Source organism: Condylura cristata, unplaced genomic scaffold, assembly GCF_000260355.1.
Source record: "Condylura cristata isolate star-nosed mole 26May11 unplaced genomic scaffold, ConCri1.0 scaffold00006, whole genome shotgun sequence".
NCBI classification, from domain to species: domain Eukaryota; kingdom Metazoa; phylum Chordata; class Mammalia; order Eulipotyphla; family Talpidae; genus Condylura; species Condylura cristata.
Genome location: NW_004567107.1, coordinates 41,258,962 through 41,276,886, shown reverse-complemented (window position 1 = coordinate 41,276,886; position 17,925 = coordinate 41,258,962). Strand labels below are relative to the sequence as shown.

At 42.5% G+C, this 17,925-nt stretch overlaps 1 protein-coding gene across 1 annotated transcript; it reads right to left on the bottom strand.

Annotated features, from left to right (window-relative positions):
* Positions 1-1,535: 1,535 nt before the first annotated feature.
* KCNV2 (potassium channel, voltage gated modifier subfamily V, member 2) lies at positions 1,536-15,739 on the bottom strand. The gene is made up of 2 exons (XM_012721326.1): positions 14,336-15,739; positions 1,536-1,793 (listed from the first exon to the last, which is right to left on the bottom strand). Exons 1-2 carry the CDS (start codon positions 15,737-15,739, stop codon positions 1,536-1,538), a joined length of 1,662 nt encoding a protein of 553 aa, XP_012576780.1.
* Between the last annotated feature and the right edge of the window lie 2,186 nt (positions 15,740-17,925).

Genomic DNA, 17,925 nt, shown 5'->3' with positions numbered 1-17,925 from the left:
TGAGACATAGCTGATGCTCAATATGACAGGCACCAGCTATGGGGGTAATTTGCTTATTAGCAACAAAGAGCCTTACATGCTATGACTTCAATTTCCAGTAGTTTTATGGAGAAAGGGATTAAGAGGAGGCAGGGGCAGAGAGAGAGAGGACTGAGGATGACCTGCTGTGATAACTGGTCTAGTCCACAGGGCCAGTGACGCCCATACAGAGGGCGAAGTCAGTTTAGTTCCCTTTGTTTAGTGCTTCATGCAGAACTGTTGCCCAAAAGGTAGTCTTGGTTTCTTTTTATCTCCTGGAAAGGACACATAGGACTGCAATCAAGGGAAGGGACTAGCATTCTTTGGCATGTTTTATAGGTCAAGGCGGGGGAGGGAGATTTTCATCTTGTCTCGGGATTTCTCAACTTCGGCACTAATGACATTTTATTTTTTATTTTTTAAAGATTTTATTTATTCATACAGAACTGGAGTACAGCCCAGAGATGCAGAGGGGGAGAGGATTCACCAGGGACAGAGTGGGGAGCAGAACAGGCAGATCGACGAAGTACACTGCTCAGGGGAGCAGCGGGCAGGCGAGGAGAGGTCTGCCACGCCATGTGGATCACCTTCCGGGCAGGCGGGAATTGAACTCATGCGGAAGTGGCTTAAGCTTCTTAGTACAGTGCTTTAACCCGCTGCGCCACCAGGGAGGGCCACTAATGACATTTTAAATGAGATAATGCTTTGTTATGGGGCTGTCCTGTGTGTGTTCTGTAGCACCCAAGTCTCTTAGATGCCCTGTTCCCCTCATTCTCTCTCCTGGCATGACCATCAAGACACCTCTAGACATTGCCAAGTGTGCTGGAGATGGGGTGGGAGTGGGATTGCAGGGTGGGAGAGGGGCAATAAATCAGTTGAGAACCAATGTCCTGGAGAATCTACTATTATACAATTTCCACTCAAACAATTTTAACAGCTGCAATTTATTGAACATTTACATATATTATATCCCATCCCCATGCTCCTATTGCAAGGTAGGTCTTCTTATCCATATTTGCAGTTGAAGACACTGAGATTTGAACAGTTGAAGTAACTTGCCTTATATTGCATAGCTGGTGCTTCTGGAATTCTGACTGATGGTTTAAGTCTGGGGCTTGTGTGGCTCCTGCTAGTCCCCTCTCCAGAAAATTAAGGAGCTGTTTTTTTTGTTGTTGTTTTTTTTTTAAGTGAGGAAATTCTTCTTAACTTGAGTCCAGATATTGTGAAGCCACGAGAAGCTACAACAGAAATGTAAGATGCTGCGCCTCTAAAAGAGTATTCAAAATCAGCGTCCTGGAGAGCATAGACACCCACACAACATACAGAGTTGAGCACTAGGAAACAGTCCAAGTTCAGGCCAAAATGATCTTTGTGAAGCAAATGTCCTGTGTGTGTGTCTGCTTCACAGGCCCTTTCACTGCCAGTCTTAATAATAAAAATTGCAAGGAGGAATGGAGCCTTACAATGGACCCACCAGCTACATGCAGAAAATATTCATTCTGCTGTCTTGGGTGGGCTTATGGGCTGCTTCCAGCCAAACACTCTGCCATCTTCTTTCTGGCTCTCTGCATGAACTCTACATTTCCCCTTTCCCTTCGTATCGTGGTATACTCATAAGCCTTGAGCTTGCTGTAGTAATCAGAGAACTTGTTGTAGAGGATGGAAATGGGCATCCCATTGAGGATAATCCCAAAAGCAATGCAGAGGAAGGCAAAGAGTCTGCCCAGGTGGGTCTCTGGGTACATGTCTCCATAGCCCACAGTGGAGATGCTCACCTGTACAGGAAGGACAAAGTTGTTATCACTGAGGAAGAGAGAGACTCAGGCAGACAAGTGTCCTCAGCCTCCCTAAAGGTACATGTGCTTGTGTTAACAGCACCCCATGGAGCCAGTTTTAGGAGGTACCAAAAAGTTTCCCTCAGATCCTGTGTTATAGAAAGAACACAATTTTGGGAGCTAAAAGGCTAGGGTTTCTATCTTGACTATCACTTACTTTCTTTCATTCAGTATGGGGAGATAATGCCTACTTTAGATGGTTGTTGTTAAGAGTACACATGATAATTTGTCAAGTTTTTAGTAAATAATGGGCTCAATAAATGTGGGCTTTTCCTCCCCACAGCTGGGGGTCAGCTTTAGGACCAGGTTTGCTACAAGATAGAAGTCATGGAGAGAGTCAGACCTGAGTGCAAGTCCTGACTCTGACCCTTGTCAGCTGAGTGACTTGGGCAAAACAGAGTCTCTTAGTCTTCTTTTGTACACCTGAAACAGGAGGATGATACCTAAATCTCATGGAGACTGAGTAAGAACATGAATATAAAGAACTTAACACAGTTTCAGGCATGTAAAAGGCATTAAACTACTTCCTCTGTTATTCTCTCATCTTCAAAATGGAGACTGTTGTTACTATTTCTGAGAGTTATTATGTAGTTCAAATGTGATATCCTCCATAAAGGTGCTTTAACTGTAGATGTCTGGAGAAACACTCATTATTTTGCAAAGGAGTTGCTGTAAGATATCACTGACCAAAAGTATGCTCACCCTGCATGATATTCTTCCCAGCACTCTTGCCACACTGCTTTAAATTTCATTAATCAGAGATTTATTTAGGTTAATAATCTTCTGTTTTAAAATACAGATACCTGTGGGACTAGTTATCAGTCATGGTAGCCTGAGAAATCCCAGGATAACCTCTCAGGGTTTGTTTTATATGCCTCATGCACCAACACTTCCTTTGGTCCCCAGACTGTTGGCAAACTGACTAAGCAGGTCTTGTTACTTCCTGTTGGTTAACTGTACAACTCCAGGGGGCACTATTTGCTTAATTGATTTTTGCCATAATTTTCCAGGTGGTAGTAAATTTCCCAAAGTTGTGCTGCTAATCCTTACCAAGATGGCCTTTAGCTTGGAGAAGTATTTTTATTTTGTTGATACTAGAGTTCCTTGGAACTTAGAAGAAGTGTGATTAATTAGTTAGACTGGAAAAGAGAAGGGGCCAGCTGAGCAAATTGGCTGCAGCTGATGAGAAACAGTTCTGTGCAGCCCATAGAAGGAGCTAGATCATCCTCTTTTTCCAGGATGGGAGACATACCCTCTCACGGCTCCACCACTGTGAGAGACCTGCTGGGGAATGGGCTGCACCTTGCATGTGGACAATTGCTGTATGCACTTCAGGGGGTCAGGGTGGTAGAGAAGAGGGTAAGCAAAGAGGTGTGGCACTTGACTACTTGGGTCTGAAGCCATTTCCCAACTATGAGTTGGATGAGATGCCCAAATGCCCCTGCCTCAGAAATAGATGTTCCAGTGTCTACTTCCGTCATGCCATTAGAGTAGTACTTAACCTTTGTGGCCTGCTATGGGACCGGGAGGAATGCCTGGTTCAGCGTGTCTAAGCCATAATGTTCTTATGCTTATTAAACCAATGACAGCAGACATGGGCTCTTCCCTGGCTCCTGCTGAATGCCGTGTGAGGGAGGCTCAGTGGCGCGGTAGAGATTCTCCTTCTGGGCCAAAGGGCGAGGCAGTGGGAGGTCGTGGGTCAGTCTCAGGGTATGCTTGTGTGCCCACAGGTGTGTGTGTCTTTGTCACAGGTCACACCAAAGTAAAAACGTGAATCAGATCCTATCCAGCTGTGTGAAACAAACAGTAGCTGGTGTGTGTCACTAACATCATCACTTACACATCTAAACAAATGTCAACCCTTGAACAACATGGGTTGGAACCACATGGACCCACTTACACATGAGTTTCTTACATGTGCAGTTAGTACACAGGATATAAACTTACAGTGTTTATGATTTTCTTAAAAACTTTAATTTATTTTGTTGTAGGAAAACAATATAATAATACATGTAACATACAAAATACAGATTAGTTGTTTCTTCATATTATCGGTAAAACTCAACAGTAGACTATTAAAGTTTTTTTGGGGTGGTATCAGAAATTATACATGGATTTTCGATTGTGTGGAGGGTTGGTGCTCCGCACAACCAGTGCTATGTTGTTCAAGGGTCAACTGCACTGTCTGGATGAGGCTAAAAGGCATTTACAGAGTGAGTGACAGGAAGAGACAGTTTTGGAACATGAAACATATATGAAAAGTCAAAGCAGAGATTTTGGTGTAAGTCCCCCTCCCACTCCAAGGTGCAGGATGGAGGCTATAGAGGAAGTTGTGACCAGTCTCCAAACAAGCTTTACTTCTCTCCCAACCTAATTTTTTTTTAAAGATGTATTTATTTATGCATACAGAACTGGAGTGCAGGACAGAGGTGCAGGGGTGATGAGAGAATTTACCAGAGACAGAGTGGGGAGCAGAACAAGCAGATCGACAAAGTACACTGCTGAGGGGAGCAGCGGGCTGGTCAGAAGTCTGCTGTGCCATGTGCATCACTTCCTGGGCGGGTGGGGATCGAACTCATGTGGAAATGGCTTTAGCTTCCCAGTGCTGTGTTGAACCCACTGCACCACCAGGGCCCCCAACCTAATTTTTTTTTGGCTGAACTTTGAATGAAAAGTCAAAAGCAAAGAGAATTGGCTTAAGAAAGATGTGATATTTGATGAGTATAATATGGTCTAAATATTTTTGTATATCTTAGATCTCTATTTTTAGAGAAAAGATGTTTTCTGTTAGGAGGCTCTGTATAATTCTCAAAACATTTGCTCAAAGTGCATAGCTAATTTATTCATTGTCTGTTTTGTAGATAATTTGACTCAAATAGTGACCTGCTTTTTGCTCTCTGACTCCAACAAGAACTGGGAATCCCTTGGTCTTAGGGGATGTTTTCTCCATGTTCCACAGTCCAAACCGCATCTTCCTGGCTGAGAATTAGAAATTGATAGTCCTTGACTGACCCAAGTGACCTCACAGAGTGAGTTCTCATATTCAGGGGTACAGGGACTTGAAAATGTGATTATCCGAATATTAAAAACAAAACAACAGGGTGGCTGAGTTACTCTGTAAAGTGGAAATTTAACCGTTCTGTTGAAAAGTGTTTTGCCCTTTCTTTAGCTCTCCAAAGCCAGAATCTGATCTTCTTCCAGCAGCTCACCCACTGTCAGAAACTCTGGCCTGCTGAACATCACCAGGACAGCATCCATTTTTTTTCCTCTGAGCTCTTGGAATGACTGTACTTGAATTTCTCCTTCAACAAGGAATGTTTATTTCCTTCATAATGAACTAGGCTTAGATCAGATCTTGGCACTCAGTAATATACCTTGGAATTACAATCCCAAGAAATAAAAACTATTTTTCAAAATATAACACCCCTCTTATTTTTCCCAAAGAATTTGAGGTGCTAAAGATTAATGTTTTCTAGCTAAAATTACTAATACCTCAGTGCCTGCTGCCCTTCAAGAGATTTAGTTTCAAAGACACTACTTAGCATATTCATGCTGTTGTTGCTATAAATATCTAAGGAATTCTGCTTTTGGATTATAGTCTGTGCAGAAGATTCAGTACCACCTTCTTGAAACAAGTGGTCTTACCCACCTCTGTGAGCCACTCTCAGACTTAAAGTTCTTGACTATTTAAAAATATTGAGTCCATTCTCAAAAAGGTAAAGATTTAGCGTCATTAAAAAAAAAAAATGTAGATATGTCACAGGCTCTGAGGATAATTCCCCTGTGGAATTTAAAGAATGTTTTGATCAGGGAAAGTGCTGATAGAATTAGGTCAGGGGTGACCACCTTGAAGAGAACCACCACCCTCATCTCTATTTTAAAGTTCTGATGTGTATAAATTGTATGCGTGAAAATGTGTCAAAGCAAAGACAAGTTTGGGATCTGATCGTCTATCCACAGCATCATTCATTACCCTCACCAAACCCTGAACTCTGTCTCCTCAGCTTACTGGGTACTTACCCTTCCCCTCTACAGTTCTAGCATGGCCCACTCTAGTTACATTGGCCAAGAGAAGAAGCACAACTTAAAGAGATAAAAGGGGTGGGGGGGGGGCCTACCCCAAACCAGGAGTCCACAAGCTTACAAGTCATACAAGAATCTAATAGCCGTGGCCCCATTTACAGCTCCTGTACCATTTTCTGAAGGAGCCAAAACTGTAATGTCTTTTTACCAGCCATTTACTTGTTTCACTTCCAAACTTGACACCCTTCTGAATCTTTCTGTGATTTTGCAGCTGGTATAAAACACATTTCCCAGACACCTTCGTCCTCCATGTTCTGCCAAAGAGACATTGTTGAGAGACTAGAAAGTTAATGAGGAAAAACGAGCTCTCTTCCTGCTTCCAGTTTTTGTCGTCATACTCCAGTAGCAGCAGGTAGCTGTGGCTTAGGCATCTCTTCGCTCTCCCATCACAGCTCAACATTGTGGTGTCATCTGAGGAGTCCCGATAACAGTCACACAGTGGTTCCACCTCTGTACTGAGAAGTTGTATATACAAACGGTTCTTATCTGTTCCCCCAATTCTAAGACCAGTCTTCGGGTTATCGAAGAGTCCCTTTTTTCCCTACTGGTCTTCCAACATTCATATATCTAACTCCTTGTGTCAAATTCCCTTTGTTTTCCATTTTCCTGACTGTAACTTGACCGACTCTTCCTCCAAAGAGGTCTCCTAAATCAAGCAAGCAACCAATACAAATGAAACATAAAGTAAAATAAATCTCTGAACTTCTAAATGCCACCTGTTTGCAAGGAAATGATAATATACCTTTAAGAAAACAGAGATGGGAGCAAGGGCTCTGGAGCATAATTATCTGATGCCCTGACTAGAGATAAATCTTTTTGAAGAGTTGTTGTTGGTTTTGAAGAAATGAGTTCATGACATAGTTTCCCAGTTTGGCTCTACAGCTTTAACTTGTGTTGGAAAAGCTCTAAAGAAAATGGCTTTAGAACAGTCAATTTGTGCCTTTATACTTAAAAACACAGTCACACTGGAGGCCAGTGATTACTGCTTCACCACAGAGCTAATTGTTCCCATTGAGCTGTGCCATGCACTTCCCACACCCAGGCTACCCGGATGGCCCCAAGATGCCTGGAGCTGTTCCAGGCATAGGCTTGTTTCTCTGGACACTCAAAAGTTCTCCCAAGATAAAACAGTTGATCCTTTTGTATGTTACACAGTCTCTCTCTCTTCTCCAGTAGAAAAGGGATCACTTCTGTTTTATTTTTCCAAAAATGAATCTGGAGGCGAAGGTTATTGTTTCCATGTGAAAAAGATTATCAACTAGTCAACTATGGTAGCTTCTTTTTCTTGTGGATGTGGTACAGGTTAGCGTTTTACATATGTTTTCTATTACAGCAGTGCTTACAAATAACCTCCATTTGACAGATAAATAGGATAGGCTTATCTTTTATCCAAATGCAGGAGCATTTGAAGACATGACTATACGTGAGGGATTTGTTCTGCAGCTGTAGGAGAATCTACAATAATGAAAATTGCTGTATTCCTCTTAAAACCCAGAGTTGAATTACAGAGGAAGGTTGCAGGAACCTTGGCATAGGGAGAAGGAAGATTATTTTGAAACGTCAGATTTTTGAGGCCATCCAAAAGAACTAAAAACAGATGAATGAATGAAACACTATCTCCGAAGGTGAACAGACCACATGGGATACAGGACTGGTGTGACACAAGAAAATATCAATCAGATTTTTCTTTTTTCTTATATCTTTGTTCATTCAGATGTAGTCCTTTTAATTCTCCTGCCACCATAGCACCCCTGAACCATCACTATGTCCCTGGTGCTCTTTTCTCCCCTCTTTTAACCCTGCTCTCTGCCTTTCTCTTGCTGTGTGCCTAAATCTATGGTCAGTTTGCACGTTTTGGCTTTATCTGGACTAAATGTATGGTTGGCTTGCAAGTTTCGTCTTTATCCTGACCTTTTGTTCAGTTTTCCTATCTTCCACCTATAATTGAAGCCATTAGATATTTTTCTTTTTCTTTCTGACTTATTTTGTCTACCTTAATTCCTGGCAGCTTCATCCATGTAGCTACAAATGGTAAGAGTTTGTCGTTTTTCATCACAGAGTAGTATTCCACTGTGTATAGATACTACATTTTGAGCCATTCATCTGTTCTGGGGCATTTAGGTTGGTTCCATATCTTAGTTATTGTAAATAGTGCTGCAATAAACATAAGAGTGCAGGTTTCCTTTCAAATGAGTGTTTTTTGTTCTGTGGGTAGTCCATCATATTTTTCTTTACCGCATCTTTCAATTTTCAATGTGTGAGTTTGTGTTTTCTGATGCATATAAATAAGCAGCAACATCTTATTGTAGTAGAATGACCATTTCTGGACCTAATTCCTATTTCTTGCTGGATCTGAGCTCTTTACCAGGTAACTATGTGGAGGGTTACTGCAGTGTCTAGGCTAACCTGCTCTGTCCTGTGACTCTGAAGCTGGCCTTGTAAATTGCTCTGGTCTGTGGGTTGCGCAAGTAGCATGAAGAGAAGCATATCCTGTGCGTGCCTGATCGGGCTTGCACACACTCGCTTTTCTCTCTTGCCTTTTTGCCATGACCATGGATTCGTGCCAGCTGGAGCAAGGAAAACACAAAGCATGATCTCTCTTCCTTTATTCTATTTATCTAACAGCTGACCATCAGACACATGAGGGAATCACACCAGTATGAAAACTTCTAGTTGAACATAGCCTAAATCATTGACCTGCAAACTGATGAGCTAAAGAAATGCTTTGCATTTTAAGCCATTATATTCTGGGCTGGTTTGTGACACATCGTTGTTATAGCAATAAATAACAGTTTATGAACAGCTAAATATGCATTTATCATTGGCATATGCTCAAAATTACATGATGCATGATCAGTAAGATGCTTGGAGACCATTGAATCAAATAGTTTTAGGGTTCCACATCTCAAATTCTCATGTTCATTTAATCTTTTATTTAATCATTTAGATGTATTTCTTCATTTAATCTATTTAGATGTATTTCTTTTTTTTTTTTTTTGAAAGATTTATTTATTCATACAGAACTGGAGAACTGGGGTATAGGCCAGAGGTGTAGGGGCAGTGTGAGGATTCACCAGAGACAGAGTGGGGAGCAGAACAGGCAGATTGACGAAGTACACTGCTGAGGAGAGGTCTGCCACATCATGTGGATCTCCTTCAGGGCAGGTGGGGATCAAACTCACTCGGAAGTGACTTAAGCTTGTTAGTGCTGTGCTTTACCCCCTGCACCACCAGGGAGGGTCCTATTTAGATGTATTTCTTATCATTCTAATTTTATTTATTCATCTTCCCTTAGAGACTTCTCTGACTGCCGTCAAAGATAGATTCTGTCACCCTTTCTTTACACTATTTTCCTATAAGAGACATATAAATATCTGAAATTATTATCTTTCTCCATTAGAGTATAAACTCCAGGAAGGGAAGAAAGTTACTGTTTTGTTTTCTATTACTCAATATCACTAGTGTGTAGAATACTACTTAGCACATTAGAGGGTGCTCCAGAAATTCTCACTCAATGAATAAGATAGATTTTGTAGGTTACATGAAGAATTGGCCTTAATAATTTGTATATTTTTACTGTATATATAAGGAAACATGGGATATTTTTTATATTTTCTACCTAAATATTTTATTACAGATTGGTTGTATCCCTGGAGGTCCTAAAATCTTGGCTGTTAGATTTTTTTAAGTGTGTTTTGTTTTTTAAATAGGGAGGCCCTATTTATTTAGTTTATTTAAATGCTTAGTTTTTTTTAACCTACTTTAAAATATTTTTATTTTTATTGAAGTAACATGAACTTAATTTACAATAGTATATAGGTTTCAGGTGTGTAGTGTCTCACTTCAGCAACTGTATGTGTCACCCTTTGTATTTAAGTAATGTTGCCTTAGAACACTGTAAGTTTCAGGTGTGCAGCATTGGAAATAAACATATGTATATACTACAATAAGTTTGCCACCAAAAATCCAATTCTATCCTTTATACAATTAATACCTTTTATGGGTTTACCTCCATTCTCTCCTGGTTACTGCTAATTTGGTCTTGCAGTCTCAAAATTTATTTTTTATTTTTTTTAATATTTATTTATGCACACAGAACTGGGGTATAGGCCAGAGGTGTGGTGGGTGAGAGGATTCACCAAAGACAGAAAGGGAGCTGAACAGGCAGATCTACTGAAATACACTGCTGAGGGGAGCAGCAGGCGAGACAGGAGAGGTCTGCTACACCATGTGGGTCAGCTCCCTGGCCGGAGATTGAGCTCATACTGCAGTGGCTTCAGAGGGCTTCATAGTGTGGTACTTTAATCCATTGCGCCACCAGGGAGAGCCCTAAAAATTTATTTTTTAAAGATTTATTTTATTTATTTATGCATACAAAAACTTAGATGTAGGCCAGAGGTGTGGGATGGGGTGAGAGGATTCACCAGAGACAAAGTAGGGAGCAGAACAGGTAGACCTAGTGAAATACACTGCCGAGGGGAGCAGAAGGTGAGACAGAAGAGGTCTGCTGTGCTGTGTGTCAGCTGCCTGGCTGGGGAGTGAATCTGTGGCTGTGGATCACTTCACAGTGCGGAGATTTAACCCCTTGTGCCTCCAGGGAGGCCCTATTTATTTAGTTTATTTAAATGCTTGGTTTCTCTATGTACCACATACGAGTAAAATCAAGCCATGTTTGTCTCTCCCTTATTTATTTTACTAAATATAATAACCTCAAGGTGCATCTATTTTGCAAATGGCAGGATTTTATCTTTTTTTCTTTAATAGCTGAATAGTATTCTATTGTGCACATATGCCATATTTCCTTTATGCAGGTATCTGTCACATAGGGTCTGCTAACTCTAGGCTGCAAAAAGTGCTATAATTACTGGGGGAGAGGGTACATATATATCTTCAAATTAGTGGAAAATAAGCCATTTTGTCTACATCATTTTGATGGTGTTCTTTCTCTATGCTCTACTGAGATATATGAAACTTTATTATATAATAATATCATCAGAATTATAGAGAAGGTCTCCAAGATATTTGTCTTGGAGAACTAGGCAATCCTCTAATATTCAAGAGTAATTGTTCCCATTGTTTTAGCCTGTAAAGATAGTGCCTGATAGAGATAATTACCATAAAAGAAAACTCACATTGATAAAGGTAAAATTATTAGTAAAATTTGTTACAGCTAAAAACTGAAAGGTGATTCTGTTTTCCTGATAAAATTGATGAAAAACACTAATCTTAAGAAAAATTAGTTCATGTATAGAGAAGACAACTTGAATTAAGTGTTAGACTTTTGTATATTAAACAGATTGAGATATTAAATATGATTAATAGGCTTTCACCTCAGGAAATTAAAATAAATATATCCACCATTTGCAACAGAATCCTCATCAAAAATCATTAAATTTAGAAGATTAGTTAAAAAAAAAGTTTGTGCTAATCTTCTAAGATATGTTGATGAATGAAAACTTGACTCTCTAAAATGTGGTATTATGTCATCAGCATGTGGACTTGTTCTTTTCCCTTCCTGCTTTACTCACCTCCAAAGTAAATGTCATCTGCTGGGGACACATCATTCTCCATCAGCCCCATCTGTACAGACAGTTTATGTACTATGGGGATGACCTTTCATCATGTGGAATATGATCAGAGGAGTGGCATTTGGCTAGCTCATTCGGAAGAGTCTAACATCGTCTTGGAACCTCAGAAAGCTCGCCAATCCTGTTGTACATAAACACGTTCTGCTTTCCAGGGACAGAAGAATCAGTGAGCTGTATAGCTCCACATCCTCTTTTAGGGACAAGAACACCAAGGACAGGAAGTGAGGGATGAAGTTTTACAGTTAATTACTTAGGATCACAGTTAATTATTAGCAGATCTGAGACTAGAATATGAATTCCCCAACATGCTACACTACACCCTTCGTAACCCTGAGTTGGTTTGTCTTCCAAATTCACACCAGGCTGTGAATTCTGACCTGTCTGATGTTAATGTTGTAAATATGTACTTTCTGGAAAAATTGGTTATATTTACTTAAGACCTCTTAACGGCATTACAAATACCCACTTTTTTTTAAAGTTAATATTTGCATAGAGGAAGGAAATGTATAGGCCAGAGGTGTGTGGGTGCCTGGCTGGTAAGCAGACTCACCAGAAACAGTGAGGAGCAAAACAGGAAGATTTTACAGAAATACACTAAGAGGGCACCCCTAGGCCACCAGGGAGGCCCACAAATAATCTACTTTCTAAAATAGAAAACCATACACCCATTTCTTTCCTTTGCATGTGTCATTGACCTGAGAAGACCCAATCATCATTTTCAGTGATTAGGGATTATCCCAGGGAGTTAGTATAGTCTACCAAACTATGACTTAAGAAAATGGCATATATTGTATATTTTTGAAAAGGCAAATATCTGGGCCCTCCCTGGTGGCGCAGTGGGCTAAGGCACTGCACTAAGAAGCTTAAACCACTTCCGCATGAGTTCGATTCCCGCCTGCCCCGGAGGTGACCACATGGTGTGGCAGACCTCTCCTCAGCAGTGTACTTCGTCGATCTGTCTGTTCTGCTCCCCACTCTGTCTCTGGTGAATTCTCTCACCCTCCGCATCTCTGGCCTGTACCCCAGTTCTGTGTGAATAAATAAATAAATCTTTAAAAAAAAAAAGGCAAATATCTAAGAAAACAATAGCAAGTTACTAACTGCAAATTAGCCAAGTCATGCAGAAGAACTAAAACTCAAAAGAGGCCATGGTAGGCATGGAAAGGGCATGGATTTCAGATTTGGACAGGCCTGAGCTTCAATTGTGCCTCTTCTACCTTAGTTATGTGTCTGTACTCATATATGCTTTGCACCTTAATCCTTCAAGCTTTAAAATGGGATAACAACAATAATAATAATAACACCTGGCTCTCAAAAGAATTTTAGTGTCAAAGGAGGAAGTTGTAGTTTTATCTTCTTTCCACACTCAGATTTAGCCTAACTTTAGGTACACTTCAGTAAGGATTGACATCTTTAACCACATTTCCCTTTCTTTTATAAACTTAGTTACAGTATCTTTCAAAATGGAAATCGACTTCCAATTTGTCCTGATTATAAACAGTTCACATATTCTAACAGATAAACCTTATAAGATACTTAGGACAATAGGTATTCAATTTTTGTTTATTTTTTCAATATATTTGCATAACATATGTCTGATAAGGGACTAATATCCAAGATCCACAAAGATGGATCATATGACCCAATAACAAGAAAACAAATCACCCAATCAAAAAGTGAGCAGAGGAGTCAAAATACTTCTCCATATAAGACATGCAGATGGCTAACAGGCACACAAAAATGCTTATCACTTATCACAGGGGAAATGCAAATCAAAGCCTCAATGAGATTCCATCTCATAACTATGTGAGTGGCCCATATCAAAAAGAACAAATACAAGCGTTAGTGATGATGTGGGGGAAAAAAAGGAACTCTTGTACACTGCTAGAGGTCATGTAGACTGATCCAGTCCCTATGGAAAACAGTGTGGAGGTTTCTCAAAATACTAAAAATACAACCACCATCTAGCAATTCCACTCCTAAGCCTCTACTCAGAGAATGCAAAATCACTAATTCAAAGGGATATATGCACTCCTATATATGCAGCACTATATACAATAGCTAAGTTATAAAACAATCTCAATGCCCCACTCAGCTATTAGAAAAGATGAGCTCTTGCTACTTATATCAGAATGGATACTGCTAAGAGAAATATGTCAGGGGAAAAGGAACTATCAGGTGACTTCACACGTATGTGGAATATAAGAAGCGAAACAAGGAATAGACAAACCTAAATCCAAACAAACCCTAGAAATATGACAAGAGTTGAGACTATCAGAGCACATGGCTGGGGGTGTGGTGCAAAGGGCCCCAGTAGGCTATGGTGGAGAATTGTGGATGATTTGGTGGTAGGCTGCAAACCCTCCAGATATGTGCATCTCAAGAACCGTGACTTCTACCCCTAAATCATATATAATGTTATAAGCTAATGTTAACCTCAACAAAAACCTAGAAGTTTTAAAAAGGACACTAGGCATTCAGTAAGTGGCAAATAATCAGAATGCTGATGAAGATTCCCACATATGCCTCCTCAAAATTTGCCTGTCAAGGGTTTTTAAATTAAATGTGGACTTGTTGAGCCCTAGAATCAAGTCAAATTTAATTACTGGACTACAGTGCCTATAATTTCAACTCTAAATACTCATCTCAGTTTTTGTTTGCTGGAGGCAGTAATGGGATTGAAAGGGAATGTTCACTGAGCAAGGCAGAGGAAATATCAGGGTCAAAGACGGATGTCGGATAAAGGAAAGGGAGGATCAGCTTCTGCTGGGTTGGGAAGCAGGGCAAGGGGTCGAGGTGCAGGGTACTCACCGCGGCCCACCACCAGGCGTGGGGGATGCTGGTGAAGTTGGTACCGGGCACGTCATGCTCCACAGAGTAGGCGGCCGCTGAGAAGGCAAAGATGCCAATGGTGATGAAGAGCAGGAGGCAGCCCACCTGCTGGTAGCACTGGCGCAGCGTGAAGCCGAAGGCGCGCAGGCCTGTGGAGTGGCGCGCGAGCTTGAGGATGCGGAAGATGCGCAGGAGGCGCACGACGCGCAACACCTGGCCCACCTTGCCCACGCGGCCCACAGTCTCGAGGTCGTGCTCGTGCGGGGAGCCCTTGCCGCGCCCCTGGTCCTGGCCGGTGAAGCACTCGAGCAGCAGCTGCAGGTAGAGCGGCAGGATGGCCACCAGGTCCACCAGGTTGAGGGCGCTGCGCGCAAAGCGCCGCAGGTCGGGCGTGGAGCCCAAGCGCAGCAGGAACTCCAGCGTGAAGAAGGCCACGCATGCCGCTTCCACCTGCTCCAGGATGGGCCGCACGTCACTGCCACCCGCGTGCTGCTGGGCCTGCTGCTGCATTTCCTCCACTGTGTTGAGCGCCAGCGCCACGACGGAGATGAGCACGAACAGACTGGAGGCCACCCGGATGACCTTGGCGGCCACGGAGGAGAAGGGCTTCTCCAAGAGGTTCCAGAGGCGGCGGCGCTGGGGCCCGAAGAAGCGCATGTCCCGGAAGAGCTCCTCGGCCTCCTCAGCCCGCGCCGCCTGCGCCTGGGAGCGCAGCTCGTGCTGGATCTTCAGCTGCTCGCTCAGCTCGTCGCACCGCTCCTCCAAGCAGATGCGGCAGCAGCGCGGTGTGTACTTGAGGCGCACGCCCCAGTAGCCCAGCTCCTCCAGGAAGCTGCGCGGGCACAGCTCGTCGCGCACCTGCAGCACCCCGGACGCGTAGAAGTTGTAGATGAGCTGGAAGACCTCTGGGTCGCGGTCGAAGAAGTACTCGTCCCTCAGCTCCTCATAGTCGTCGCACAGGCCCAGCTGGCGGCTGCGGCTGCTGGAGGTAACCAGGCGGCCCAGGCGGGTCTTGGGGTAGCAGGCCAGCGCCCGGGGATCCAGGCGGTAGCTGTGGCCGCCCACGTTCACATTCAGCGTGTTGAGAAGCGCGTTGAGAAGGTCGCTGTGGTCCTTCTGGGAGGTGGTGGCCTCCTGGGGCTGCTGTTCCTCCTCCGCCAGGTCTTTGTGCCACTCCTCCTCACCATCCTCGTCCTCCTCTATGTAGTAGTGATAGTTACCATCCGTCCACGATGCAGTGCTGGCCTGGGAGCCAGGACGGGCCCCCATGGAGCAGATGCTTCTGCGGTGCTGGCTGCCCACCGTGTGGGCTGGGGCCTCACTCTCAGTAGTGGGCCAGGGCTTGTAGCTCCAAGACCACCTCCGGCCTTGCTGTTTGAGCATGGCAGCAGGCTGCACCTCTTGCTTTTCCGCCCTGGCTCTGCCTGGGGCCCTAGCCTGCTCACTGCCACCAGCAGTTCTGCTCACTGGCCCTGCATGTCAAAAGACACCAGGCTGTACCAACAAACCAAGGTTCCCAAGCACTGCCCTCCCAGCTGCCCTGGGCCCCCCAACCCAGCCTGCAGGGTCTGAACACATGCAGAAGGCAGCTGTTGAAAGCACTAATCTTGCTGATAGGGACAATGCAAGTGTTAGGAGGGATTTAGAGCCTCTTAGTCTGTTTCCTCCTCCCAACCCCCTCCAGCTACTGTGAAGTACAGGGCGATTATGTGCTCTTAAATCTGTAGATAATCAGAAGACAGAGATTATTGCTAATAAAAATATCTCCCAACCCTGCCCTTAGGAAGAACTCAGTGTACGTGTGCTGAGTGAGAGGAACTGGAATATGGTACCTGTCTTCTGTGGCTTACTTGTTGAGATCCTAGCTTCTACTCTAGTAAATCCACTATCAACAAGGACTGAAATAGCACTGGAAAGCACAGCTCCCTATTTAGGTCATGCAAGAGCTCAAATAAACACATCCATTCACATGGATGAGTTTTGCTTTTTTTCCCAGATGGGTTCTCTCTCTTATTGAGGTATCATTGTAGTACAGCCATGTCATTGTTTTGGCAGTTCAGGGTGTTCCTCCTCAGTTGTCACTGTAGCAGTCCCACCACCAAGCACCCATAGTCCTCAAGTGGATTCTTTTTAGTGGCAGTGAAGTGTTTTTTGTTTTTTTTTTCCAGTTGAAGTTTTGATCTCTCCTTGTCTCTCTCTCTGCCTCTGTCTCTTTCTAACCAACCCGTCTCTCAAAAGATGTTTCAAGGTAGAATCTTGGAACTGCCAGATGGCTATCAGAATCATCCTGCTGTATTAGATCATATGTACAGCCAGACTTCCTTCTAAGGAAAAGATCTCCATTACTCTTCAAGATATCGAAGACATAGCTTTTTTTTTTTTGTCTTTGTCTCCAAGTGTAAGAGACAGTGCAATGCTGGAGAAAGAAACTCAGTGGAGATACAGCCATAGCCTTTAAGTGACTCACAGTTTTGTAGGTGACATAAATATGCAAGCAAAGAGCAAGTGAAAAATAAGGTTGTGCAGGGAAGAGAAAGCGATTTTCTTTGAGCAGGGAATTTGATTTTCAATTCAATTTATTTTGAACAGCTAATACATGCCAAAAGAAATCAGAAGGCACAAAAGTACATGCAGTAGGAAGTTTATGCCTCTCCCAACCAGAATTTCCAGAGGCAATCACTCTTACTAACTTTGGTTAATCCTTTTAGAAATTTTCTAAACATATATTAGCAGAAACCTTTCTTCATCCACCATCTGAACGGCCGTGTATTAGTAACACAAATCATAATATGCTATATACTTAGCTTTTTCCAACTAATCATATGTCTTAGAGGTGTTTTCATATCTGAAGATAAAAGGTTTTGTTTTGAAACTAGCCTTAGTATTCTGAGAATCTAGGTCAGAATGTTTTCTGTCATTGCTTTTGTAAACCCTGGCACCAGCAACAGCCTTATGCATCCTGTTTTACACATATTCAAGATGTAGGAAGGATACATTGTTAGAGGTGACTTGCCAGGTCAAATTCTACACACTTGCAATTTTAACTGAAGACACCAAATTTCTCTCATAAAAGTTTTACCAACATACAGCTCATCAGTGTGTTGGTGTATTGTCATATTTCTTCAGCTCTGCCCAGTATATAGATAAAGAATGATATGTGGATTGATTTAAATTTCTATTTCTCTTTTTACAATTGCAACTGAGCATATTTTCATGTGGTTAAGAGCTGTTGTACTTTATTACTGATTTGTGGGAGAATTTTCTATATTATAAGAACAAAAGCTTTGCGCTGACATGGATTGCAAATGTTCCTGTTTCCCTGTTTTTAATTTGGTGAGATTTTTCCCATGTAACATTTTTATTTTTAGATAAACTCTTCATCACAGACCTCTCTGGTGGCCTAGGAGTTTAGTCTCAGTCCTATCACTGCTGTGGCTGAATTTGACCTCCAGCCAGGGAGCTATCCACACAGGACACAGCAGACCTCTCCGGCTATGCCTGCTGCTCTCCTTAACAGTATATATCCATAGATCCACCTGTTCTGCTCCTCACTCTGGCTTTGGTGAATC

What these genes read in the sequence shown, in the direction of transcription:
- KCNV2 (XM_012721326.1), bottom strand. Translation starts at nt 15,739, where the DNA reads ATGCTCAAACAGCAAGGCCGGAGGTGGTCTTGGAGCTACAAGCCCTGG. An exon ending in ACGCCTGGTGGTGGGCCGCG is followed by an intron (nt 1,794 to 14,335) that starts GTGAGTACCCTG and finishes CTTCCTGTACAG; the next exon opens with GTGAGCATCTCCACTGTGGG.